The 27,755-nt window shown below is 42.9% G+C and overlaps 1 protein-coding gene across 1 annotated transcript; it reads left to right on the forward strand.

Moving 5' to 3' along the window:
* Window positions 1-2,901: 2,901 nt before the first annotated feature.
* LSM1 (LSM1 homolog, mRNA degradation associated) lies at window positions 2,902-26,620 on the forward strand. Its single transcript, XM_061593093.1, has 4 exons — window positions 2,902-3,188; window positions 8,559-8,627; window positions 23,763-23,878; window positions 26,116-26,620. The coding sequence occupies exons 1-4, from the start codon at window positions 2,996-2,998 to the stop codon at window positions 26,284-26,286; spliced, it is 549 nt and encodes a 182-aa protein (XP_061449077.1). The 5' UTR covers window positions 2,902-2,995; the 3' UTR covers window positions 26,287-26,620.
* Window positions 26,621-27,755: the final 1,135 nt, after the last annotated feature.

Consider the following 27,755-nt stretch of genomic DNA (forward strand, 5'->3'; position numbering starts at 1 on the left):
CTCCTTGGCCCAGCCGGCGGTTCCGGTCCTGCCAGCTTTCACCAGCCAAGAGGGGCAAGGATCCAGCACAGACGTGGTCGCCCGCACCAGTCCAAGGGTCTTGTCAACATCCTCAAGCTGCACCAACTGAAACTCATCCAATAAATGAGGACAAGACTGTGATCTGGATGCTTCATTGAATCCAACTGCCATAATATTGGACTCTAAGTCCCAACAAATGCAAGCGATCTTAGTTTGGAAGTGTCCAGCGAACTCATCACAACGGGCTACAGATGAATCTATAGTATCCCGAGGGCCAAGATGTAAAAGCCCTCGTACAGTTTTAAAAAGCTCCACTGGGCGGGAGAGTGATGCCTTAATACTGACAGCAAAATAACTCTTTTTTGCTGCCCTCACCGCTGCTATATATCGCTTAGAGCAGGCACTTACCAAGGCATAATTGCATTCGTCAGGAGTCCGCCTCCATCTGCACTCAAGCCTCCTCCTCTCTTGCTTCATCGCTCTCAGCTCCGGGGTATACCATGGGGCTGTATGAGCTCTACATAGGAGGGGGCGCATGGGAGCGATCGTGTCAACCGCCCGGGTCATCTCCGTATTCCAGTATCTCAGTATACCGTAGCTCAGTATTCTCTACACTGACTGGCAGCAGCTCTTGAGGATTTTCAGGCATGGTTCTTTCCCAGCTCCACCTGGAGATGCTGGGCATTGAACCTGCATGCATAGCAGATGCTCTGCCACTGAGCTATGGTCCTTCTCCAAACTCAAAATTATTTAACCTGGATTTATCAAACAAATGTTCAAACAATGTAAAGTTTATCTGGCTGCCTAAGAAGGTCCCTTCAGGAGCTGATGGGCTTCTTTATTTCTCCCTTCCCTCAAGGTACAGTATTGCATTCCATACCATTTCCATTTCCAAAATGCAGGAAGGTGATGACGATGAACATATTAATGAATTATAAACAAACAAGACCTGCAAAAAAAGTTGCATTTCCTCATCTCTGAACAGAAGTGCTCCTAGTCAGGGTTCTAGTGAGCCAGCCTTGCCTTTCTCCACAATACTAAAAGAGCTCAAGCAGGGCCTTCCATTCCTTGCTCTCCTCCCTTCCTCATTTTATTTTGCTTTCCAAATTGACAACGTTGTGATTACTGAGCATGCTCACTCCTCAGTGGTGGGGTGGTGGTGGTTACAATGTGTGGGTGGTCAACTTGTTTACTGAGCATTCATTCTGATTTATTTGCAGGGAGGTTATGCATCATCGCACAATTGTTATCCCACACTTTCCAGCGCATATTGCCATCACATTCCTTTGCCTTTTTGTAAAAAGTCTGTTGTTATTTTTTGGTCCGTTGTCCAAGAATGCTTTAAAAATAGCAAAAATGCAGAATTGGCCTGTGAATATGTTAGTAGAGGGAGTAGATGACTAAGGCTGCAATCTAATACATGTCTATTCAGAAGTAAGCACCAGTGGGTTCAGTGGGACTTACCCCCAGGTAAGGATTGGATTGCAGCCTAACAGTAATAACTACAGTATGTTGGTAGTCCATGAAAGCTAATGCAATCATAAATTTGTTAGTCTTTAAGGTACGGTTGTACTGTAGTTACTGCAAAGAGACTAACAAGTTTGCCCCTTCTGGAAATTGTTATGATGATAATAATGCTAATAATAATGTTAACACAACACAAATGTTATATACAATCAGCATTTAAAACAATGTTAGTACCTAAACTATTTACATAAATAAATGAACACACACACACAATGGTGTATTCTAAAATCATAGCAGCAAAGAGATCCATGCCCTGTTTGCGTCTTTTATATAGTTGTGTGAACAGCCCAGAGGATGTTGTTGAATGGGTGGTATAAATCAGAGAATACATGTGCACACCTTTGCAGATTAAAGACAAATTAAATAAAGGGCTCAGATTATACCACTGCAGTCATAATTTTATAGGATTTGCTAGGCTGCAAATTTATTCTCTCTTAGGCACGGGTGTAGTCATTCAGGGTCTGGGGGGTGTCTTAGACCGCTTTCTCTTTTGGAAGCAGGGTCCCAATGTCTCCAGCATATGACAGGCCAATCAGCATGAAAGGGGAGTGGGTTAGCCACTGTGAAGAGTCTTCTAGCTTCCTTGTACTTTCCTGATTGGAGCCAACCAAAGTGAAAGGTGAGTCAGCCATTGCAAAGACTCTTTTAAGTGGCTAACACCCCTTTCATGCTGATTGGCTTGTAGGGGCATCTGTTATGGAGACGGCATTAACAAAGGCTCTCCCAGCAGCAAAATAAAAAAGGGGTGCAACTGTGACTATCATGAAGGGACTCTGCACTTCTGAATTTGCCACGACACTATTGGTCAGGCATAAGTCTATGTGCAAGTAGAAAACGTGTCGGTCTCTAGATGTTGCTGGATCACAATTCCCACCATTCCTGCTTCATTGGCAGTGCCAGCTGGAGCTAACAGGAGTTGGGAGTCCAACAACGTCTAGAGGGCCACAGTTCCCCAGTCCTGGTCTAACTGATCTTAGCGAGGTCTCACTTCTGAGTAAGCGTGCATAAACTCAGGCCGGCCCGCAACCACCCTAAAAGTTCGGGGGGGGGACACCCCCCAAAAAATTAGGGAGTGCAGAATAAAATTTCTTTAACAAATTTAATTATTTGTAATAGACGTAGGAGGCAGAAACAAATCAGAGGGTAGCCGCCCGTCCCCCGTTATGGGTCCGGACTCAGGGATGTCGCTCTGAATTCAACGGGCCCAACTTCGGAACAAAACATCTTTGAACTTCGCGCCGCGCTCTTTTACACAGCCCGCTTCTCTCTACGGCGCTGGCGGCCGCTTCCTCTTCCTTTCGCTCGCCCGCTTTTGGGTCCGTGCTCGCCGCTTCTCGCAGGTGGCAGCTCCGATTGCGCGCCGGCGAGGCGAGTGTCGCCTTTTCGCCCGCTCCCGCTGCCTATTTAACCCTCGGGCGGGCAGCGCTCCAAGCTTTTGAGCGCTCCCATGACCTCGCCAGGCACCGGGACCCTCCTCTCTTCCCGCCCCGCCGGAGCATGTGCTTCCGGACCGGGCGGGGAGAGGCCGAGGGGAGGTTCCGCTTCTTCCAGGGCAGATGCTGGCAGCGGCGCTTCCGCTGCGTCGGCGGGGAAGATGAACTATATGCCCGGCACCGCTAGTCTCATCCAGGATATCGATAGTGAGTAAGCCGCGCCTTGCGTCCCCCGAAGCGCGCCGTGCGCCTTGGTCGGGCTGGGGAACTTTTTGGAGGCTTTTTGGCCATCCAAGCCCTGCCCTGCGTGGCTCCTTCAAGACAAGCAGAGCAGAGCAAAGCGCCGCCCCTTCCTTGTCGTCGTCCTCGCCTCCTCCTCCTCGGCTCGTTGTCTTACAATGCTCTGCGCATCATGACCCCGTTTAGAGCCTAGGAACCCAGGAAGATGCCTTACGCAGAGTCAGATCATTGGTCGGCTGAGTTTCGTGTCGTCCACACGGACTGGCAGCAGCTCTTCAGGGTCTCAGACCGGGGACGTTCTAAATCTTGCCTAGAGATGGTGGGGATTGAACCTGCGACCTTGTGCATACAAAGCACTGAGTCCTGGCCTTTTCCCAAAAACACAGGAAACTGCTTTATACTCGGTGCTCTTTGCGGGTGGGGGGGAGATTAGGTGCCGGTACTCACGTTTTTATAGAAGTTTTGTGAGGGGCAGCATAAAAATAGTTGCTATGGGCAGGGAAAAAAGAGGTACCAATACTCTGCACCAGTGAGTACCATCACACCAAAATGTACCCCTTATACTGGTCAGTATACTGGAGATGCTCTACCAACTGAGTTACAGGACAAGCCAATACATGCCTACTCAGAAGTAAGCTCCAGTGGGTTCAGTGGGGCTTACTCCCATGTAAGTGTGTATTGGATTGCAGCCTGAGTATCCTTCCTTGTTATGCCCTATAGCAATGGTTCCCAATTTTTTCCCCCCACAGACCACATGAAAATTGCTAAAAGACTTGGAGGACCACTTAATGATTTTTCTGTTGTAACAATCATAATGTGGGGTTCTAGATCAGTGATTCTCAAACAGTGCGCCGCAAGAGGTGGCTAGGTGTGCCGCGAATATTATGAAAGTATATTATTTTTAAGTTATTATTAAGTTATTTTTATTCATGGTTTAAAATATATTAATGTATTTTTAATTTTGTACACGAAGCGTGCCAGAAAATTTTTATATGTTTTACAGTGCTCCGCGAACCAAAAAAGATTGAGAACCACTGTTCTAGGTGTTCTATTATTTTGAACTGTGTGTTTTTATTGCTGTTGTTATTCCTTGCCCGTTGGGAATGGTAGGGTGGAAAGCAGAGAGGCCAAGAGGAGGTGGAGCCAGAGCCAACTAATTCTAGTTTTGTCCCCGTCCTGCTCCTCAGTTCTACGAAGGCATCACTGAGACCGAGGAGGAGGAAGTTGGCAGCCAGTGCCACTCGCTGGACTGGTTGTAAGACGGTAGACAAGTAAGGGCTGCCCGAGGGCAGTCTGAGGTTGGTGGGACAATGCCCCATTTGTCCTAACAGACTGGCCTCCACTGCCTGTGGATATTGTTAGACTACAGCTCCCATGGCAATACTGGCTGCAGCTGATGAGAAGTGGAATCCAACCAAATCTGGAGGGCCACAGGCTCCCCATCCCTGCAGTAGGGGGTCTTTGTATGTTTTTATGCCTGCCTGCCCCTTCTTTGGACAAGGCTGGCCCTACCATTAGGCAGAAGGAGGCAACCACCGCAGGCAGCAGGTGTGGCGGTTTCCCCCTCTATTGTAAAACAGAGCTGTATATGTCACACGGCCTATCATCTTGCTGTAGGTGAAATGGGGAGGGGGTGCCATCTTGTCCTTCGCCTTAGGTGGCAAAACATCTTGGGCCGGCCCTGTATTAGTAGGTGAGAATACACTGCAACATTTTGAGCCAGCCCCACTTGTAAAGTTTCAGATAAGTGCAGTAACCCTTCACAATATCAGTAATTGGCACAATCATCCTAGCTTTGCCACATCAACGCCTACAGGGAGACAGAAACCCGTTTTCTTGATTTAGGCAGAAACAAGAAACCTTTATGGTGCTGTTCATGCAGATGAGAACATAAGTCCTGCTGGGTCAGGCCGATGGCCCATCTAGTACACCTGACCAACTAGATGCCTATAGGAAGCCCAAAAGCAGGATCTGAGAGTGAGGGAACTCTACCCACTTGTGATTTGCAGCAACTGGTATTTAGGAGCATGGTGCCTCTGACAGTAGAAGCAGAACATAGCCATTGTGGCTAGTAGCCATAGATACCCTCATCCTCCATAATTTTGTCTAATCCTCTTTTAAAGCCATCTAAGTTGGTGGCCATCACTGCTTTTTGTGGGAACGAATCCCATAGTTAAACTATGTCCTACATGAAAGAGTATTTTCTTTTGTCTGTTCTGTATCTTCCAACTTTCAGCTTCACTGGAAGTCTGTGAGACTAGTGTAATGAGAGAGAGAGAAAAAACTTTTCTCTGTTCTCTTTCTCCACTCTTAGTTAGCATTCCACAGTTGGGGAGCCACCACTGAGAAGGCCCGTTTTGGCCTCATGCTACCACTTGTATTGGCCTCATTTACCCCTTGTAAATGTGAACTAATATTGTGAAGCATGGGTAGTGGTACTCCTTTTTGGGTTCTGGCTTCCATAAGTAACTGCCTTTCTGCTGCCCTTAAAATGGATTTGGTACCTTGAGTGGGCGTCCCCCTAGCAATCTGGTCAACACTCGTGGACGTCCCTCTGTCATTTCTCTGTTCTTTTGTTAGCAAAAGCATTCCAAATGGGAACTGAATATTAGGCAGGCGCCACCTCTGCTATCTTATCGGCGCCTTTTGAAGACTTTCCTCTTTCAACAAGCCTTTTAAGTTGAGACCTATCAAAGTCTGCATCTGTGTCAGAATTGTTTAATATGTTTTTTAATACTGTTTTTAACCCTTTTTTAAAGTTTTTTTCTTTTTTAAAAATGTTTTTAATGCTGTTTTGTTTTAATGCATTTTAAGATCTGTATTTATGTTTTAAAGTGGTTTAGTGCTTTGTTTGCCGCCCAGGTCTCCTGCTGGGAGGAAGGGCGGGATACAAATAAAATAAATAAATAAATGGGCATCTTGTTCGTTTGGTTCTCCCATGTTTCTGCGAGATCCGTGATCAGACCTCCCTCAGTAGTGAAAACTTGAAAAGCAGCTGCAGGAGAAGGTGCATTGGGCTGAGTTGTGGCTCTCAGAAAGGTTTGTTTTGGTCCTGATCTGATAACCTGAAAGGACAATGTTTAGAAACCAGAAGGAAAGCATTGCAGTCTCCCAGGACACTCTGCTGCTGACCTACAGATTGTGCATTCTGCAGTGTTGGATTGTAGATACCTACCCAACCCCTGTGATCAGCATTTGAGGCCCCTCTTTGTGCACCTCTTCCCAGGGAGGTTCAAAGGGTGGCAACACGAGAACAGGCCTTCTCAGTGGTGGCTCCCCAACTAGGGAATGCTGCCCCTAGAGAGATGTATCTAGCACCATCACTATCAATCTTTAGGTGCTTAGGTGAAGATGTCTTTATTCATCCAGGCATTATTATTGTTATTATTGTTAGTCACTTGGTACCCAAAGGTCCCCAAGCAACTCATACAATGTTAAAACAAAACAAATAAAACACACCATAAAAACATAACAATAAACAACAACAAACAATAATACCACCACCCACAGCCACAAGAAGGTTTGGCAGCATATTAAAAACAAAGCATCATCACAATCTATCAAATGCCTAGGAGAAAAGGTAGTCTACCTGGCGCTGAAAAGATGTAAATAAGGGTGCCAGGTGGACCTCACTGGGGAACATATTCCACAGATGGGGACCTACAACTGAAAAGGCCCCCTCCCTTGTCACCACCCTTTGAGCCTCCCTCAGAGAGGGGTCCTGGAGAAGGGCCTCGGAGGAAGATCTAAGGGTCCAGGTACGTTCATATTGGGAGAGGCCTTCCAGAAGATATTGGGGTCCTGAGCCATAAAGAACTTTATAGCAAAAGAGCTTTTAGCTGGGTGAGGTAGGATGTGTCCTTTTTTGTTGTTGCAGGATGAACACTTTTAGTTAATAGTGTTCATTTATCTTTTGATTTATTTTAAATTTGGTATTGTATCCTTTTTTTAAAAAAAAGTAAGTTGCTTTGAGACAAAATTTGTAGTAAGAAACAAAATTATTATTATTATTTAGATACAGATACATACCAGTTTCTCCGTGGATTTTCATCTACTGTATAGTCTAAAATGGGGGAGAATGTGATCCATAATGTACTGAAACATCCTTGATATGATGGTCCAAGGGAAAAACACTTTAGAAATATTTGTCTAGTTTAATAACCTACTCTGAGCAAGAAATTACTGGTTGTATTCACCTGTTACACAGAGCAGACCCATGGAAATGGATGGACCCAAGTTAGCCATGATCAATGGGTCTACTCTGAGTAAAAGTTAGCTGAATGCAATCCTTAGTGTTCAGTAGATGTTTACCCATTTGTAATATACAGAACAGCATCTGAACTCCGAACAAAAGGAATCAGTTCAGTGCAAGAGGCCTTGTCTGAGAATTTTAAGAGTATGCTCAGGTTAATTTTAGTTTAAATTGGATTTTATTCTATTGCATTAAAAGCTTTTATGTTGTCGTATTGTATTTTAACTTTTTTCTTGTATAGTTTATTTTCACTGTATTGTTTACATACTGGTAATTTTTGGAGTTTATTTTTATTATCTATTTATTTATTAAACTTATGTCCTGCCCTTCCTCCCAGAAGGAGGGCAGCAAGCAAAAACACTCTAAAACATCTTAAAAACAAAAGGCTTTAAAACATTAAAACAAAACATATTTTTTTAAAAAAAGCTTTAAAAACATCTTAAAAAGCAGTTCCAACACAGACGCAGACTGGGATAAGGTCTCTACTTAAAAGGGCTTGTTGAAAGAGGAAGGTCTTCAGTAGGCACCAAAAAGATAACAGAGATGGTACCTGTCTAATATTCAAGGGGAGGGAATTCCAAAGAGTAAGTGCCACAACACTAAAGGCCTATGTTGTGTCCTCCTGATTAGATGGTATCCATGTCGAGGCCAATGGCTAGTACAATAAATGTAATGGTGATGATGCTGATGGTCTTGAACAAAGGAATTAGAATAATTTATTGGAGTTTCTTCCATCACCTGTGTCCTCAATCAAGATAATGGGCTTTTATCCCAGTGCAGGCGTTAATTAGCTTAACAATGCCAGGATGGTTGTTATTGATGTTGCAACCATTACAGCATCTTTATGCTATACTTTTAAAAAGCTCCACAAGACTCTTTTCTGCATTGCTACCTTCCTGGAAATTCCCTATTATTAAATTGTTGTTCACACTGAAGCTATTTCCCCATGGGGGAAAACATCAGGAATCCACTAAGAAGGTTTTAGTTTGGGGAGTGACTGTGTTCCCCACTAACTTGGATCAGAATATTTGGAGCTGAATTTGTGGATTATTCTAAACTGATGAAGCTTTTCTTTTCCCCTCCAGAGAAACACTTGGTCCTCCTCCGGGATGGCAGAACGCTGATTGGATATTTACGCAGCATTGATCAGTTTGGTATGCCGCCATAAGCTTAACCTTTTTTATATATATTGACCTCTCTCACTGCCCTCTGTATGGACTGTATTTGACACTTGTCATTGAAACAAAAGGAGACAAGTTCTGGGGTTATGTAGATGATTCACTTCATGCTCTATGCATTTTGCTAAAAGCAAAAACATTCAATTGGACAGAATTAATATAACAAAGACAACACCGTGATCATTGCTATGAACATACTTTTACAACAATCCAAAGACTGCGTTCATTATTAAAATGTGGTCTTTGGATTGTTTTAAAAGCATGTTCATAGCAACTACCATGGTGTTGGTCATCTACATAGCACAGGAGCTTGTCTCCTTTTGTTTCGACTTCCACTTGGTGCTTTTCTCCCTCTGTTCCTGATATATTTGACTGTGGTCAGGAATCCAGTAAAGTAATATGTATGTGGGAGGAAGCGCTTCGCATTCTGATCTCTTTAGCTGTAGCAGTTGTTGCCATCAAATAGCGGGCAAGGAATAGTTGCAAAAACAGATCTTGCAGATGACCTTAGGAGTGGTCTGCCCCTCTTTTGGTCAGCCTTGCTCTGATCCCTGACCTATGCACTCTCCCCACTAGCTTGTGGCATGGAGAAGTTGCCATGGAAGTGGGACATTTGTTTATATATAGGCTGCCTTTATGGACAAAGTCCTCTCAAATCAGCAAACCAATATATATGTATAAAAGGACCCTTGTAGTACTGAAGGGAAAGGCAACAGCAGCTGCTGTTGCAGACCTTCCTCTTCCAGATCAGATCAAGGGCAGGGAATCCCTAAACCTGATGCTGAATCTTTAGCACTGCAAAGGCAAGATCGCACAAGGCTGGCTCCACAGAACGGGGCCTTTGGCAAAGTGCTGTCTGGTGGCCCTCCCTACATCTCTGCCTGCCACCCAGGCAGTGGGCTTATCTTGGCCACATTCACACCAGACATTTATTCCACTATTATACCACTTTAATCAGTTATGGCTTCCCCCCAAAGAATCCTGGGAAGTGTAGCTTGGGAAGGGTGCTGAGAGTTGTTAGGAGGCTCCTGTTATTGCAGAGCCACAGTTCTCAGTGGTTTAACCGTCAGTTCCTCTTACCAGGGAACTCTGGAGGGGAATAGGGCTGTACTAACAGCTCTCAGCACCCTTCACAAACTACACATCCCAGGATTCTTTGGGGGCTACCTTGACTGTTTAAAGTAGAAAAATAGTGGAATAAATGTATGGTGTGAATATGGTCCCAGTGGCGGTGGCAGGTATGCAGGAAGTTGACATTTTAAATTTCCCATGGTGTCCTGGAAGAATGGTACATCGGGTGTCCTGGGGCATTGTGGGTAGTTATGCATGGCAGGCTCCTGACTGCTTGCTGCTGCTTTTAGGCAACCCTGCAGTAGAGGAGAGGCCAGGCCAGGCTACTCCAGCTGAGGTACCGAGACTCCAGCAGCTACCCGAGGGTGTCAGATTCTGATTCCAGGCTGGGTCCTGCCCTTCAGCGCTGCTCAAAGCCAGAGGTGGAGGGCTGAGGCTTCTCCTCACAGTCGTGCTGGGGCTTGCAGGCACTGTTTATCTTTAAAGCAACATTTTTATGCCTAATAGAACACCTTAATTTCTTCTTTGTAACCGTTCCTTTTGTCAGACTTGTGTTCTTTATCCAATATGTGGCCATTTTTTTCTTAACAGACCAGATCAGGGGAACCCAAAACCCAACGAAAATCATATTAAAATGACTTGTTAGTGAGCAACCAAGACCAGATATCCATCTAATCTATCTATATAAAAACATGAGTGACAGCCACTGTACTTTTGACTTCATATGCAGACCAGGAGACTTTGTCTAAACAATCTTTTTTTTTTTATCATTAATTTTATTCAAATTTTCAAACACAAAACAAAACAAAACAAGAAACAAATTAAACAATAAAATAAAATGTTGACTTCCGATTTGTCGCAGATCAGTTATAGGTCTATGATATATAGCAAACCTGTCTCTTAATATATTACAAAATCACTTTCCTCCAGTAGTTATCTTAATTAATCATCAAATCTCATTAACATCACTTTATTCTTTCCGCAAAAAGTCAAAGAGAGGTTTCCACTCCTTGAGAAATATATCCATCGATTTTTCTCCAAATAAACATGTCAATTAATCCATCTCATCAAGTCTGCTAGGTCCAGTAATTTCAATAGCCATTTTTCCATTATCAGTGTTAGTTCCATCTTCCAACTTCCATTCCCGCACCCACAATAATATTGCTGTCATAGTCATATAGTAAGAGTCTGATGGGAACTTCCTTCATCACAAACATTTCCTTGCCATCAATTCTGAATGTGTTGCTGAAATATTGTTGTAAAGTCATATCTCTGTTCCTCTTTTTTACGAAATGCACTAGCACATCTCTTGAGAGTTTTTCCCTTGTCACATATCTGGAATTAATTCTATAAATTTTCTCTATTTCAAGTTCTATCAAATCATTTCCAGTCCAGAAATTCCATCAAAACATTGATAGCTTTATCTCTGATATCTTCATCAATTTCTCCAGGGACAACGCCGAATTCCAAACAGTAATCTTTATCTCCAGGATCCACAAACTCCAAATATTTTTCCAGTTCCACACTTGATATATCTGTTCCAATCTCCAGGACTTGCATCCTCCCTTTAATTTTTCTTTCATCTTCTATTGCTTGTCCAGTTATATCTTTGATCTCATCTACCTCCTCTCTCATAGAACCCCTATTTCTTTCAGCTCCTGCTTCATTTTGCCAAATTCAATTTTCATCTCTTGTCTACCCTGTCTCAGCTCCCGTTTGGCCATCTCAATCTCATCCATTATTTTCTGAAACATATTTAGAGAGAGGACCCCTTCCTGTACATCCAGGGTCTCAGCCACTTTCTTGATTGTCATTCTTAAGACCGAGAAAAAAAAACCCTTCAATTTCCAATATAGCCACTATTCCCAAGCAAAGAGCAATTTATTTCTTTTTCCAGCAATCCTGGTTGTCATTCTTAAAAGAAGCCTTTAATTTCTGATATTTACCACTGTTCCCAAACATAAAGGCTTTTTTCCAACAACAAAAGAGTTAATATTCCATGCCTGTTGACATCATCTGGCCAGCACAGTTCTTATCTCCCGCACGTCCAAGAATGCAAAACAAATTTGGTTCACAACACCGAACAGTTAGTAACATACACGAATAGCAGATTCGTCTAAAGAAAGTAGTCCAAGAAAAAATAGTCCCAGACATATATCAATCAAATAATCATCTAAATCAGATTTTCTCTTTGGGTAAGTTGCCCCTCATCCGTTTTAATCTTTATAGTTTCCAAATTCAGGCCGGCTTTTTGCCATAAAAAAATAAGATAAGTTTTTTTAAAAATTTTCTTTCCTCCTCCTTAATTCCTTGTATAAAAGAGAGAAGTGTAACTCACCCAGGTATCTTGATTGCTGATTCTTAAACAAATCTCTTTTGCTGTAGTAATTTAAGCCAAATGATAAGATTAGACAGAAGAAAGCTCGCCTGTTGTAGATTGTTTAAAAGAAAAACGTCTCGCTTTTTCCAGTCCAGCTTGCTGGAAGTCCTAACTCCGTCCTCGGCTGCTAGGTATGCCTTCTTTTCCCAGGGAATTCCTGATCAATTCCAGCCACCGACAGCCCAACGAAGTTTCTGTGGATAATCTCTTCGGTTCACCCTTGCCTGGGAGAACATTTATACCAGTCAAAGTTCCCTTTTGACTGATTTTAAACTGAAAAAAGCTTCCTCTGAGACAGAGCTCATCTCAGAGGCAGCCACAGGCAGAGCAATCCTTCCGGGAAGTGAGACTTTGTCTAACAATCTGAGGAATTTGAAGATAATTTATTTGAGGCGTTTTGGTGATAATGTTGCATAGAGTGGCTGTCACTCATGTTTATATCTATTCGTTACATACGTGGTCTTGGCTGTCCACTCATTCTTTTTATAAAGTTTTTATTGGGTTATTTATTTATAGCATTTATATCCCGCCTTTCTTCCAAAGAGCCCACGGTGACGTACATACTTCTCCCTCTCTCCATTTTATCCTCACAACAACCCTGTGAGGTGAGGTAGGTTAGGCTGAGAGGCAGTGACTGGCCCCAGGTAGCCCAGTGAACTTTGTGGCCATGTTGGGATTCGAACCGTTTCCCAGGTCGTATTCCAACACTCCAAATGCTTTGCCACACAGGCTCTTCTGACCATGTCTGTTTTCTTCTGCATAACTGGCAACCTTTTCCTTTGTGTCTGTTCACTTTTTTCTTAATGACAAAGTGCTTTTTTTTTTTTTTTTTAATATATGGAAATGGTGGGTTCATGTTCCCCCTGGGTCCAGTGAGTTTGAGGAATGGTGCTAGTTCAGCAGTGGAGAACTTGGTTGCATGCAGAAGGTCCTGCATTCAGTTTCTGGCATTGCTAGTTAGAAGTATCAAGGGGCATTTTAGGTCTGAAATCCTGGGCAGCTGCTGCCAGTCAGAAATAGACAATACTGGCCTAGATGAGATGGGCCAGAAGTCTGACTTCCTGCATTCCTTTTAAAAATGCCGCAGTCTTGGAGATCTACTGCAGTTTCCTCCACCAGAGGGAGCCAAATCCTTAAAGGAGCTATTGACCCAAGAACAAGTTCAGGGTTCTAGTTTTGATACACAAAGCCCTATACAACTGGGGACCAGGATACCTGAAAGACCGTCTTACCCCTTATATACCCAGTCGATCACGGCACTCTGCAGGTGAGGGCCTCCTGCAGATACCATCTTATCAGGAGGTTCATTCTGCACAATATAGGACACAGACTTTTAGTGTGGTGGCACCTACCCTGTGGAATTCCCTCCCCTTAAATATTAGGCAGGCGCTATCTCTGCTATTTTTTTGGCAAGTTTTGAAGACTTTCTTCTTTCAACAAGCCTTTTGAGACCTATCCCAGTCTGCATCTGTGTTGTTGTTGTTTTAAAAAACATATTTAACAAGCAATTCTGTTTTTTAAACCTTCTTTAAAAGATGTTTTTAAAGCTTTTTTAAAAAAATGTTTTTAACATTGTTTTGTTTTGGTGTATTTTAAGGTCTGTTTTTATGATGTTTTGATGTGTTTTTAGCGCTTTTGTTTGCCACCCTGGGCTCCTGCTGGGAGGAAGGGCGGGATATAAATGAAATAATAAATAAATAAAAAAAATAGGAGTGCAGATGGCCAGGCATAGCCTATTGATTAAATCTCTCTACCACACGATCCTAAAACGGAGTTGCAGAAGTGGGCTTATAAAAATATTGTACCAATTCTTGAACTGCCCTTCTAGAAGCTTGAAAAAATGCAATTAAGAGGTAATCCTCATCTGCCTGTTATCAATACCTCCATTGCAGTTGTTCCTTCCCTGTTATGATGAAAGTTGCAGTTTCCGAGCCAGCAGAATAGATGATGGATTCAGGGCAATGGAGCCTTAGATTTAAATCCCTGCTTTGTCATAAAGAAGGTTGGCCTTCAGCAAGTCCCTCTCTGTCTACCTAACCTAGCCCACGGGGTAATCCCTTGTGCTGATAAAATAATGCTATGCCAGCCTTCTTTTTCTGAAGGAGAGGCAAAGTAGGAAGAACCCTGCTGGATCAACCCGAGGTTAATCTAGTCCAGCAACTCTGTTCCCACAAGGCCAATTGGATACCTTTGGAAAATCCAGAATCAGGGCTTGAACTCAATATCCCTTTCCCACTGATTGGCCCCAGCAACTCGTATTTAGAGGCATGCCACAACTGAACACTTAGGTTCCGTATAGCTAACAGTCGTTGATATAGACCTATCCTCCATTAACTTGTATGACCCCCTTTTTAAAGCCATCAAAGTCAATGGCCATCATTGCATCTTGTGACCTAGATTGACTGCTAGGAATATGATAGCCGGTTCAGTATAATTTTGGAGGAAAACTTGGTGGCTGCTGGATCAGACCAAAGGCACAGCATTCTGTTCCCACAGTGGTTCACCAGATGCCTCTTGGGGAGTCCCCAAGCAGGACATGAGTATGAGAACACTTTCTTGTGGTTTGCATCCCAGGCGGGAGTAGCACGGCTGGCTAATCGCACAGAAAAGGGTGCAGGCACATTTTGCTTCATCACTTTCTTTCTAGGAGTGCTAGAAACATACTTAAAAAAAAAAATGAAAACTCAGCTCCAGCCTGGGGGCACAAATGAAGACCTTTGTGAGCACTGGGTTGGCAACTCCTGATTTCTAGCCTTATCCTTCTCAATCTTTTTTGCATCCCTTATTGTCTGCTTGCATTTTTATGTAAGTTGGTGTTCCTTCTTGTTCACTGCCCAGCCTTGCAAGCATGGCAGACCCAGTGACATACTTAAAGTATTGGCTTTTCCTAAAGCTGTACAAGTTACAATTCGGTAAGCGAAAGAACTCAGAAAATTTGATCTTTACCTAAGAATGCCGTTGAATCCCTACTGAACAAGAGCCATTCGGTTGATGAAGAATCAATGGATGGTGTTCTACAACAGCATCCGTTGGCGCAAGATTTCGGCTTCTGCAATGGGACATTCCTCCCTCTGCACATCCCTTGCACCTTCCCCAAAATCTGCTCCAGAGGGTTGGGGGAACCCCTAGAACAAATTTAGGGGATGTGGATGGAGGAGAGGGGAAGAATGTTCCATTGTGCAAGCAGAAATCCTTGTGCTGATTGAACGTTCAGTGCTGTGTTGGATTCCACTCAATAACAGCAGCCTTTCAAGATACTCTGTTTTTGTTGGGTTTGTTTTTATAAGCTCTGTTCCACCATTGTTGATGTTCAGTTCAGAATGCAAACTTTAAACTGGCACTGTACTTAGAAACTTCCAATTTTTCAGGTAAATTGAGTTTGAACAGATTGCGACTTTATTCTGGATAATGAAAGCTATAATAGAACAAATCCTCCATAAATGGTCTCAATTGCTTACCAACTAGACACTACTTAGATCAGCCCTTCGATCTAACTAGACATTAACAGGATGAGGAAGGGCGGGACAGAAATTGAATAAATAAATATAAATAGACTAACAATACATTCTATAAAGTTTGAATTTTCATAGGATGTTAATACAATGGTGCTCAGGGGTTTCTAAGGAAAAATTGTATCCTTCTAGTAAATAGCTTTTCAGAATTGCCTCTATGGATGCTTAAAAGGAGATGAGAACTGTGCATTGGCCTTAGCGTAGAAAGTGGTAATATGTGGTCGGATGCTGAATAACTTGTTTTTATAGCGTCAAATGTGAAATATGCCTATTTGATTGATGGTATTTAACAGTGATGAGGTTTGATATAATCCCTTAGTATAATTTGGAAGGTTTAGTCTTAATACTAGCTTCATTCAGTCTTGCTGGTCATGCTATAAAATCAAATTACGATGGACAAATGTAATAGAACTAATAAGAGACATCATGTGTCACATTACGCCAATGAACCTTTAGGTTGTCTTGCTGGGTTATGTGAAACATCACATAGCTAAGGAACTTGTAGAACTAGTTTTGTGTATAAGAATACTAGCAAAAAAAATTACCTTGGTTTTCAAGAAGTTCTAAAGCTGTCAGATACCCTAACAAAAACAGAAATCCCATCAAAGGCATGGACTGTGGTAGGCTTTACAAAACCTACAAACTTGATTTTGATCAGAAATGGAAGGACAATGGGAGATATTCTATTTGATCAACTTTTGGGATTGCTACACTGTCAGCAGGAAAGATAGCAGACAAATGTGGTTTTACAGGTAGCAATTTATCTCGCCTGTTAAATTTATATTGATGGCTTCTATCCCTCTCATTGTAGACCTGAGAGTCTGCCTCTTGCTTACCAGGATCTCATTTTTATTCTTCCAGGGAAAATCTGTTTTAGTGTTCTAACAATCTGTCTCCAGCTGCTTAAGAGCAATCTTAAGTCTCCCAAGCAATAGTTGGCCACTTATGTAACGTGCAAAAAAGTTGATGTCCAAATGCTGATCATAGAGGGCTAGCTGTATAAACAGCTACCGTTTGCATGTCTGCACATATTAAGTGAAAAATGTACGACAAAATAAAATGTGAAGGATGAGAACAATCTATGGTGAACCATTAAATCAAGCAAACCCTACTGGGCTAAAGGTCCTCGTTCAATACAAATAACAGACAATAATTTACAATCAGTACTAAAATTCAAATGCAATAAATCTACCCTATAAAAGTGTTCCTCCCTCCTTATCCCCCTAAAAGTCAATCACCCCATAGAAAACCCACCTCAGAACAAAGGCAAAGACCCTGAACAATGTGGAATTACACTGTTTCACATGAGCCAAAATTCTAAGCTTCATGAAACAATTGCACAAGCAGCAGCCTTACAGATTATATGCCTACCACCATCCAGGTGTAATTTTTTTTTGTTTCTCTGAGGATTGTGCAAACCTGTCCAATGGGGTCCTCATAATTCCCCTGTAATATTCCTATAAAGACTGCATTGTGAAAGCAGGGCGAGGTAAATCGACTTCAGTACCTCTTGTGTAGTTTTGGCTGAAGTTTGTTTTACTAAGTGGCTCTTTAGAACATCTGTTGGCATGGTCTGGTTATGCATGTATGTATAGAGGCAGGCAATAGCCAAAATTGTGAGAGGATAAAAAGGGTAACATTTGGGTGTTGCTGCCTTAATGGCTGCATTTGTACATCATGATAAACCTTGGTTTATGTTGAACAAACCTATCTTCCTCTGGGCTCATGCATTCCATCCACACATCTCTCACCCCGCTGGTGGCAGCTGCAAGGAGCAGTTCAGAAGTTTTTGCTTTTATTTCTGATTGCCTTCAGCTTGTTGTTATCATCCACACATTATAGAATTATGGTTTGTTTGAAGAAGCTAACTTCAAACTGTGGTTTTTGGCTTATTTCCATTAACCAGGAATGGGTAACTTGTAGCCCTCCAGACATTGTTGGACACCTATTGTCCCTGACCATTGGCCATTCCGGTTGGGACTGATGAAAGTTGGAGTCCAACAACATCTAGAGGGCCATAGGTTCTGTGTCACAAACCATAGTGAAATTAATCAAAGGTCAGGGTTCAGGTGCAATGCTAAGTTGTAGTCAATGGGTGGGGCATGGGGAATGAATTTCTAAACTCTTCCTTAAAGCCAAACCAGAGGAGAAGGGGGGGAGATAGGCGTGTTCCCACAATGATAAATCAACATCTATTGTGATGTCGGGACATAACCCCAGTGTCCATAATACCATGAAATATTCAAAATTATCTTTACTCTTGAAGTTTTTTTGGGCACAGTATTAATCTGAGTGCTTCATGTTAAAAGAGCAGGCTTTTTGCTGCTCGCCACCAGGTAATGGTGGAGTGAGCAAGGTAAGTTACTATATATATATAGTTCTCCATCCCTGATCTAAACAGTGCACTAAGTCTCCAACATGAGTATAGGTGTCCGTGTGCCTGTGGCTGAGAACCAGCAGTCAGAATTCTTATCTGAATAATCTTCCACTTCAGTTTACATGCTGAGAGCTTCTGGTTTTCTTCAAGATAAGCTAGTTTATAATTAAGGCCTCGCTTGCCAAATAGTTGGGGTTTTATGCATATACAGCACATAAAAACTTTGCACAGTAATTTTTATTTATTTTTTTTACAATAATTTTTATTCAAATTTTCATAAAACATACAAAACAAAATCATAAAACATTCAAAAACAAAAAACAAAAATGATTAAACAAAAAAATAAAATGTTGACTTCCCATTTGTCGCAGATCAAATCAGTTATAGGTCTACAATATATAACAATCCTGTCTCTTAAATTATATTATAAAATCACTTTCCTCCAGTAGTTATCTTAATTAATCATCAAATCTCATAAACATTACTTTATTCTTTCCACAAAAAGTCAAAGAGAGGTTTCAGTTCTTTAAGAAATATATCTATCAATTTTTCTCCAAATAAACATGTCGATTAACCCATCTCGTTAATAATAATAATAATCTTATTGTCATAACCATAGTCCAAATAAACATATCGATTAATCCATCTCATCAAAATCTGTTAGGTCCAATAATTTTAATAGCCATTATTCCATTATCCATATTAATTCCATCTTCCATCTTCAATAGTCCTGTTAAGTCCAGTAATTTCAGTGTCCAATCTTCCATTATCAGTATTCCATAATAATCTTGCTGTCATAGCCATAGTCATATAATAAGAGTCTGATGGGAATTTCCTCTATCCCAAATATTTTCTTGCCATCGATTCTGAATAAGTTGCTGAAATATTGTTGTAAAGTCATATCTCTGTTCTTCTTTTTTACAAAATGCACTGGCTCATCTCTTGAGAGTTTTTCCATTGTCACATGGCTGCTGTTAATTCCATAGATTTTCTCTATATCAAGCTCCATCACGTCATTCCAGTCCAGAAGATTATCCAAGCCATTGATAACTTTATCTCTAATATCTTCATTAATTTCTTCAGAGATAACGTTAAATTCCAAACAGTAGATTTTATTTCTAATATCCATAAACTCCAGATCTTTTTCCAATTCCACATTTGTTCCAATCTCCAGGGCTTGTATCTTCCCTTTATTTTTTCTTTTCTCATCTCTGATCTCATTCTCCTCTCTCACAGGATCCCCTATTTCTTTAAGCTCCTGCGTCATTTTGCTCAGTTCAATTTTCAGCTCCTTACTGCCCTGTCGCAGGGTTTGTTTCGTTATCTCAATCTCATCCATTATTTTCTGAAACATAATTACTTCCAGATTCTCAGCCACTTTCTTGATTGCCATTTTTAAAACCACCAAAACAAAACAAAACAAAAATAAAGAAGAACCACTTCTTATTTCAGCAACAATTGGGTTAATATTCCAGGCTTGATGACATCACAGTATAAACAGAGCAGCCTGCCTTATCTCTCTATGTTCAAGAATACAAAACAAATTTAGTTCCCAGCATCAAAACAGTTAGTGGCGTCGTGAAGAAGCAGATTCGTCAAAATAAAATAGACCAAAAAGAGAATAGTCCCAGACAATACAATGTTCCTCGGAATAGAAATCCCTCTTCTGTTTATATCTTTAGAATGCACTTCCAGGACAGCTTTTTGCAATAGAAACAGAGATAAGCTGTTAATTTCGTGAATAACAGAGAAGAGTTATAGCTCACTCAGAAGTTCTTTAAAGCTGATTCATTTGACAAATCTCTTTTTGCTGCAACAATTTAAACCAAGTAAAAAAAATAATAGAAAGAAGGGTGCTTGCCTGTTAGTCTGTTTTCTCTTTGAAGAAAAGATAAACGTATCGCATTAATCAGATAGAGCTTGTTCGGAAGTCCGTCCGGCATTGCTGGCTGGACCTTTTCTCATAAATTAATGAAATCCAGTCCTCCCAACAAAAACAGGCTTTTGAGGTTGATCTCTACGTTTCTCCCTGCCCGGGAGAAATTTCATCAGTCAAAATAAAAAATGTTCTGACTGATTTATATCTGAATAAGCTTCTTTTGAGGCGGGAGCCCGTCTCAAAAGCAGGCACAAGCGAAGTCACCCTTCCCGGAAGTCCCTGCACAGTAATTTTTAAAAGCCCGTGTAAACACTGGAGATAGTGTCAGGGTGTTCTTTCTGGCTGGCGCAAAAACTCTTGAAAGCTGCCTAATAGGTCCTTGTGACTTTTTTCTGGTCTTTTAAAAAATACTGTTTCCAGATGTGATTTTAGCTGTTGACCAGAGCGATAGGACTGAAGTAGCCTCCTCCTTCTTCCCCTCCACCTTTACAAAAAAAACACACACCCATCTAGGCCCTCCAGGACTGAAGTAGCCTCCTTCTTCCCCTCCACCTTTACAAAAAAGAAACCACCCATCTAGGCCAGATATTGCTGAACTCCCATCAGTCCTGAACGTTGGCTGTGCTTGCTGGGCCTGATGGGAGTTGTAGCTTAGCAGCATTTGAAGGGCCAAAGGCTCCCCACACCTGATATAGGCCACATATAAGCAGTAAAAATGGCACACTTCTGTGTGATGTGTTCTTAGTGCTATATGGTTCATGTCCATGGAACAAACTGTTGGATAAGAAAGGGTCAAAGAAAATTGTGGCTGGCTTGCTTGCATTTTTCGCTTAAGGGATTAGACATAGCTGTAGATGGTAGTTTCCCCTAAGACTGCTACAGCCTTGCAAATAAGCACACAAACGTTGCTAGCCTGTTCTTGTTTTTTACTAGCTTGCCCAGAGGTTAGCCTCCTACAGGCTTCCTCTTCCACAGCCAGCATGGAAATTGGAACATAGGAAGCTGGCTTATACAGAATCAGACCACTGGTCCATCTACCTTGGTGTCATCTATACTAATTGACAGCAACTTTCCGGGACATCCGACAGGAGTATCTATCCCAGCCCTATCTGGAGATACCAGAGATTAAATTGAGACCTGCCTGCAAAGCAGATGCTCTGCCACTGACCAGTGGCCCACCCCCAAATGCATGATGCTAGCCGCTGAGCAGGCTGCTAAATTATCTTCTGCCATGTCAGCTGGCAGAAGGGACTTAGCAGAGAGACAAGCTCCTTCCCTTGCAGCCAGCACAGAAACTAAGCGGACTGTTGGGGGAGACAGAGATCCATCTCCCCTATGCCAGCCCACTCACTCACCTACATGGAATTCCTTGTTTTATTTGCACGCTTATTGAGTTCAAAGGAATTTGCTCCCCTGCAGTCATGCTTAGGATAGGAAAAAATGACTGGGGGGGGCAGAGGGAAGGGGGAGGGAGGAGAGCAGCAGGAGGGGGAGGAGGGAGCAGGCAGGAGGGGGAGGGGGAGGGCAGGTTTGATCATTTGCATCTTATTGAGTTCAATGGGATTTACTTCTGTGCAATCATGCTTAGGACAGGTGAAACTCCCCAGAGGGAGGGGAAGAGATTGGGTGGATGGGCACTGGGCAGAGGGAAAGGCCCCTTTTTTTCCAAAACGAAAACATTGTGAACAGTACGATTATTCTTTGGTGTTTCCCCCACCTTTTTATTCTACAGCAGACATGCATGGTCTCCCACCCAAATTTAAACCAAAGCTGTCCCTGGCCACATCCACACCAGACACTGATTCTACTTTAAACCGTCATGGCTTCCCCCAAAGAATCCTGGGAAGTGTAGTTTGTGAAGGGTGCTGAGAGTTATTAGGAGACGCCAATTCCACTCACAAAGCTACAATCGCCAGAAGCTAACTGTTGAACCACTCTGGCCACTGGAGCTATGTCAGGGGAATAGAAGTTTCCTCACCACTCTTCACAAACTACACTTACCAGGATTCTTTGGGGAAGCCATGACTGTTTAAAGTAGAGTAAATGTCTGGCGTGGGTGTGGCTCCCTGATTAGCCAAGCCAAGCAGCTGTGAGTCTGGCTTTTAGAACACTGACAGTCGAGTCTTACCGAGCATGCCTGCGCTATCATAGACTCCAATGTTAAATTTCTTAAATGAATTAAAAATCAGGCATATATTTTTTAAACTTTTAAACTGCAGACATATGGGGCAAGGGCAGTAATAGGATTATAGGTACTCTGATTTATAATTAATTTCAACAAATTATGAGACCACTGACAAAAAAAGTCCAACAGGGATCTGGATTATTTTACTCTTGTTTTGGACTTTGAACTCTGAATTCTCTCTGAGACTTTTGTGCATCGCCATGAAGACTTAGAAGGTTGTTAAGGAAGCATTTCTGAATTCAGGACTATAGGTTTTATAAGATTTTGTTTTGAAATGACCTTATGGGAAGTAGCAGAATGTCATGGGGGGTATTTTCAATTTAACATGGCAGAATGTGAAAAATCCATGCTGGCTATAGTATACAGCCGTTCTCGTGGCTGTATAATACATGTTGCCTCTTAATTTCTTAAGATGGAGAAAGAAATACAGGGCACACTATTGTTGTGCCTGAGGAATCAGGGAGGAGACGTAGCTCGGTGACAGAGCCTACGTTCAACCTCCTCATATATGCAGTGGCAGTTGAATTAAAGCACCATATATCACTTTCATATTGTTGCCCCTGTCTTCATTTCCTTCCATTTCTTCCGTTGCCTTGTGTCTGCTTTGGACTGTCAGCCCCTTGGGGTAGGGACCTGTTGTACCTGTTCTTTGTAAACTGCTGCTTACGTAGATGACACTAACAGCTTAGTGTCGGGGCATATTGTTAACCCTCATACACACATAGCAGCACTCTGTATCACTTCCACCCAGTTCTGAAGCTACCCAAAGTGAGTCATTCTTTTTTTCCCGGCTGCCATTTAAATTGCCAGCTTACTTCGGGTAGGAAATGGTTATGGCAGTTCCTTTTGTGGTGGGTGTTAACACCGCTGTATAGATTAATGACATGGATGGATGCAAATGAGCAAACACATACTCATTCACAACAGAGTGCTGTTGCACTCATGTCCTGCCTGTCCATGGGCTTCCTGTGGCTATTTGGTTGGTTGCTATGAGAACAGGATGCTGGATTAGATGGGCCTTTGGTCTGATCCAGAACAGCTCCGTTTATATTCTTAACCCTTTGGCTACTGATGTGTGGGTGGCTTTGTTTTCAAGGCTGCCTATGTGCTTTGATGATTGGCATATGAACATGGCATTAACCTTTGAGTGTCTGGCCTTTGGTTCATCTTGCCTAGTACTCTTATCTCGCATGGTCTGTGGCAGGAATCTTGTCCAGCCCTGTTTCTGGTTAGAGCAAATGTGGGGAACCTCCAGATGTTGCTAAACTAAAACTCCCATCATCCCTGGTCATTGGCCATGCTTACTGCAGCTGATGGGAGTTAACAGTTCAGCAACATCCGGAGGACCAGAGGTTCCCCACACCTGAATTAGAGGATCTCTGGTGAGGTTGGGGATTGAACCTAGAACCTTCTGCATGCAAACTGTGGCCCTCTTAGAGCATTCACAGAGCTGGGTGCTATAATTGCTGCCAGAGAATGAGGGTGGGCGGACATATCTTTTGGTTTTGGTGCCATTCTACACCAGAGGCCAGGTGCCTTTTGAAAGGATGCAGTACTTGGTTAGCCTCCTTAGAAGCACGTTGCACCGAATCATGGATTATTTTGAAGGCTGCCCACTATATGTTCAATTTTCAGGGCCTGTATTGGCACATGTTTCAATCTGATTTGTTCCATCTCTGTTCCCTTCTCTCTCCCTGGATGCTGCAGCAAATTTGGTATTGCACCAGACAGTGGAGCGCATTCATGTGGGCAAAAAGTATGGCGACATCCCTCGTGGCATCTTTGTGGTGAGAGGCGAAAACGTCGTACTTCTGGGAGAAATTGTAAGTAAACAACTTCCCCGTTGTGCAGACTTTCTTTTGGCTTATTGGGCAATAGTGTCTTTTGGGTTCAGTTTTGTTAGTGGGGAAAGGCTGGTCCTAACCAAAGGTATCTCAGGTGGGGCCCTAAAATGCCATCATTCTTTCTCATACAGCCTTGTAGTTGATCACTGACCTGGTAGGTAACCATAGGTGGCAAGGAATTCCATGTAGCCGAGCGAGTGGACTGGTGGAGGAGGGACAGAGTGCTGTGTCCCTCCTCTGTGCCCAGCACCCTTAGACACCTACCTTGGGGCTCAAAAAGACCCTCTTCCCCCTTCCTGTTTTTTTGAAATTGGGATGGGGTGGGTCTGTTTGAGTTGTCTGTTTTTTTGTGGAGAGTGTGTTTGGCATTTTTATTTCTTTTGGGATGTGTGCAGGTGGGGGGGGCGCTTTCTGAGTGTTGCCTGTTTTTCGTTTGTGAAATTGGTATTTTGCGATGCCCACAGCTGTTTCTTAGATTTCCAAATATGTCCCCATGCCCAAAAACGCTAAGGCTCCCAGCCCTATGTGAACCTCTGAACAAGCCTGGAAGAGGAGGGGAAGCTTGAGGTTCCTAGGGGCCAGCAACAAAATTAAGGGCACTGTAAACACATGTGCAGCATGAGACCCATAATATAGATCACCTTGTGGCTTCCATCTTCTGGCTTCATATTTAAAGCAGCTGTATGGGCTATTAATTTGGGTAGGACAGGGGTGCTGGGTGAGGCTTTTTATCCCTGTCCCTGCAGAGTTTCCTCTGATTTACATCATTCCTTCCCCGCAAGCTGCTTGCCCCACTGGGGAGAAAGACTGGTACAATATAGGTGCTTTTTGCAGGGACTTCTGTAGTAGGTAATCAGGTGGGCTATAAGTAGATGTCCACCTCTGCCATATTGATATCATTACAAAATGCTTTAAGGAGCTTGCTAGCATTGCAAATTGTCACCCACCAATTGTTGCTGGGGGGAGCAATTTTAATTGGGAAAAGGGGACAAAGGGAAAGTGTAATAACCCCCAAGCTGCTACAAAAATCCAATTCACACACCTTCCAGCTGTTTTGATCATGATGATGATGATATATGGCCTTTCTCTGTGAAGCAGACACAAGCCAATTTATGGTGCCAAAAATAAAAACAGCATAACAAATAAATGAAAGACACTATAACAGGACTGATAAATAAAACAAATCATAAAAGGCCCTAGCTATATAAAAAAAGCCTTAAATGGATAAACCCATTGCAGATCTCCATGTTGCATATAGTCTGGCTCTTTAGAAGTCTAGTAGTTTTCTCTTTACCATTGTGCATTGCTGAACTTAAAGCTGTTGTTGAAGCTGGTTGCATTTGTACCACCAGCAGCAGCAGCAACATCTTGCTCAATTTACACAGTTGTTTTAAAATGTTTAAAAGTGAGTTGTTGGTCAAATAGCCATTATCCATGACGGCCCAATGGAGCTTCCATGCTCAGAGGCAGTATATCTCTGTGGTCTTATTACCGGAGGCATCCTTTGCCTTCACCTTCTGCTTTTGATCAACTTGGGGGCATGTGGCTCGCAGCTATTGAGAGCACAGTGCTGGGATGGATGGGCCTCTGCTCTAAGTAATTAGCCAGGCAAGTCTTGACTCATTCTGACTTTGTCCTTTTCATGGAAAGTGTTTCTTTACATTCTCTCTTGCACATTTAACCATGCTCCATGCCAGGGAAGGGGAACATTTTTTCAAACTGAGCGCCACATTCCCTTCTGGGCAACTTTCTGGGGGCCACATACCAGTGGTAGTGGGCCAGAGGCAAAAGTGGGCAGAGCAATGAATGTAAATTTTGACTTTGTGAAATAGGCCAGCTATTACACACTCTCACACACCCCTCTCTATCCATTCAGACAAGCAAGAAGCATTAATAGAGTTCAAGGATACATTCTAGCCTGGCAAAAACATTGAAGCAGGAATTGAAGCAAGGCCGGGGAAGAGCCCTGGCCTGGAGAGAATTCCCAGGGCCAGATATAGAGGCCTGGAGGGCTGCATCTGGCCCCCAAGACCTGAGGTTCACCACACCAGCTGTATGTTCAACCCCAAGCTTTGCCGTGATTCACCACCAGAATGGTGGGTTTTAACACTCCTCAGGGGGAAGAAGATGCTTTAACCTTCCCCTTCTTCACCTGAAAAATGGTTGTGTGGGTTGACCCTTTTGAGTGGCAATGGACCCTTCCTTTTCTGTTGCAGGACCTGGAGAAGGAAAGCGACACCCCTTTGCAGCAAGTGTCAATAGAGGAGATTCTAGAAGTGCAGCGAATAGAGCAGCAAGCCAAGCAAGAGTCAGAGAAGCTCAAAGTGCAGGCCCTTAAGGAGCGGGGCCTCTCCATCCCACGGGCTGATACGCTAGACGAATACTAGGTGCTCAGTCTGGACGTTTGCAGCTGTCTCCAAGCGGTGATCAAAATGGAAATTGTATGTAGGCTCCTTGTGCAGTTCCCTCCCCCCAACAGCCACCCTTTTTTTCCCCAAGCACAGAACACAATTTAATCATGACGTATCATTGTTGGTGAAGACCTGAAAAGATCCCAGTCGTCTTAACGCAATCCCATGTGATGGAGAAGCTGTCAAGAGTGCTGACTCAGGACAGAAAAAAAAATCCTTTAGTTTTAGGTTCTTTTTATTTTGTTACGTGACTTTGGAGGAGGTGGCATAAACCCTCTCCTGACGTGTAAATAAAAGCTAACTCTGTGAATGCTGGTCTTGCTGAGAATGGAACCCTTTTGAGAGTTTTGTGTTTGCCTCTTCAATCACCAAGGGCTTTTCTCCAAAATGGCAAAGGAAATGGAGTGGAGTTACTTCTGACTCTTTAAGAACCGGGCTGGTGGAGAGGTTAGGCTGGCAGAGCCAGTCTTTTAAGACAGGAGCATGGGGGACCTGTGGTCTTCCAGATGCTGGAGACAGAGGCCTGTGAATCTTACAAATAAGAACCTAGACTTAGGGTGTGCCTGTTAGATGAAGAGATTTGTTTTAGAGTCTTTCCCTTGCTCACAGTTACCTACACCTACAGGCTAGTGTTCTTCCTTCCAGAATTCTCCATTATGACCTAGTCAATGCCCGGAGCATTTCTGGAATCCTGGTCTGGATCAAGGAATGGACCTGCCCTAGACATTACAATGACTTCCACCTCTCATCATCCCTGGTGATTGGGGCTGATGGGAGTTCTAGTCTAAAAACATCTGGAGGGCCACAGGTTCCCCCCTCTGCTTTAAGATGTCTGTCTCTCTCCCAGGACTGAGCAGGTTCAATAACAGGCATTTAATAAATCTCTGAATATTTATTTCCAGCCACTGGTATCTGCATGGATCTTTGTGGGGTGTTGGTTGAGGCAGCTAGCTTTTCCTACAGCAACTGCTGAAAAAGAAATTCCGCCTACTGCCCACCATGTATTAAGCTTTAAGGAAAAGGAAATACAATTGTTTTCAGATGTAACCCTGAAACGTTAGGCACAGTGAATCAGCCCTCTCAGATGGCAGGTCTGGGGTACTATTGAAGAGCAATGAATTGAGCACTTGGAGTACATTCTTAAACATAATTGAGAGTGCTGTTTGGGTTTTCTTTATCAGGTGTCAAACTGGGTTGTTTACTGGGGCCTCTGTGAAGGGGAAAGGATCTCACAGTGCAATCCTTTACATGTCTACTCTAGAGCAAGCCCCTTTGTGTTCCGTGGGGTTTACTCTTAGATATGAGGCTACAGAGTTTGCAGATTAGTTATAGCAGCTGAGGGGAATCTTTTCTGGGCAGCAGGCCATTATCTCCCTGATCCATGCAGGGCCAAATGTGACAGGTGCATGGGGCTGCCTGCCTGTTAGTCCCCTGATGTCACAGTG

Source organism: Rhineura floridana, chromosome 12 (assembly GCF_030035675.1).
Source record: "Rhineura floridana isolate rRhiFlo1 chromosome 12, rRhiFlo1.hap2, whole genome shotgun sequence".
NCBI classification, from domain to species: domain Eukaryota; kingdom Metazoa; phylum Chordata; class Lepidosauria; order Squamata; family Rhineuridae; genus Rhineura; species Rhineura floridana.

Coding starts and splice junctions, on each gene's coding strand:
- LSM1 (XM_061593093.1), top strand. CDS start 2,996: ATGACCTCGCCAGGCACCGGGACCCTCCTCTCTTCCCGCCCCGCCGGA. Junction 3,189..8,558: donor TCTCATCCAGGATATCGATA/GTGAGTAAGCCG, acceptor TTTCCCCTCCAG/AGAAACACTTGGTCCTCCTC. Junction 8,628..23,762: donor ACGCAGCATTGATCAGTTTG/GTATGCCGCCAT, acceptor TGGATGCTGCAG/CAAATTTGGTATTGCACCAG.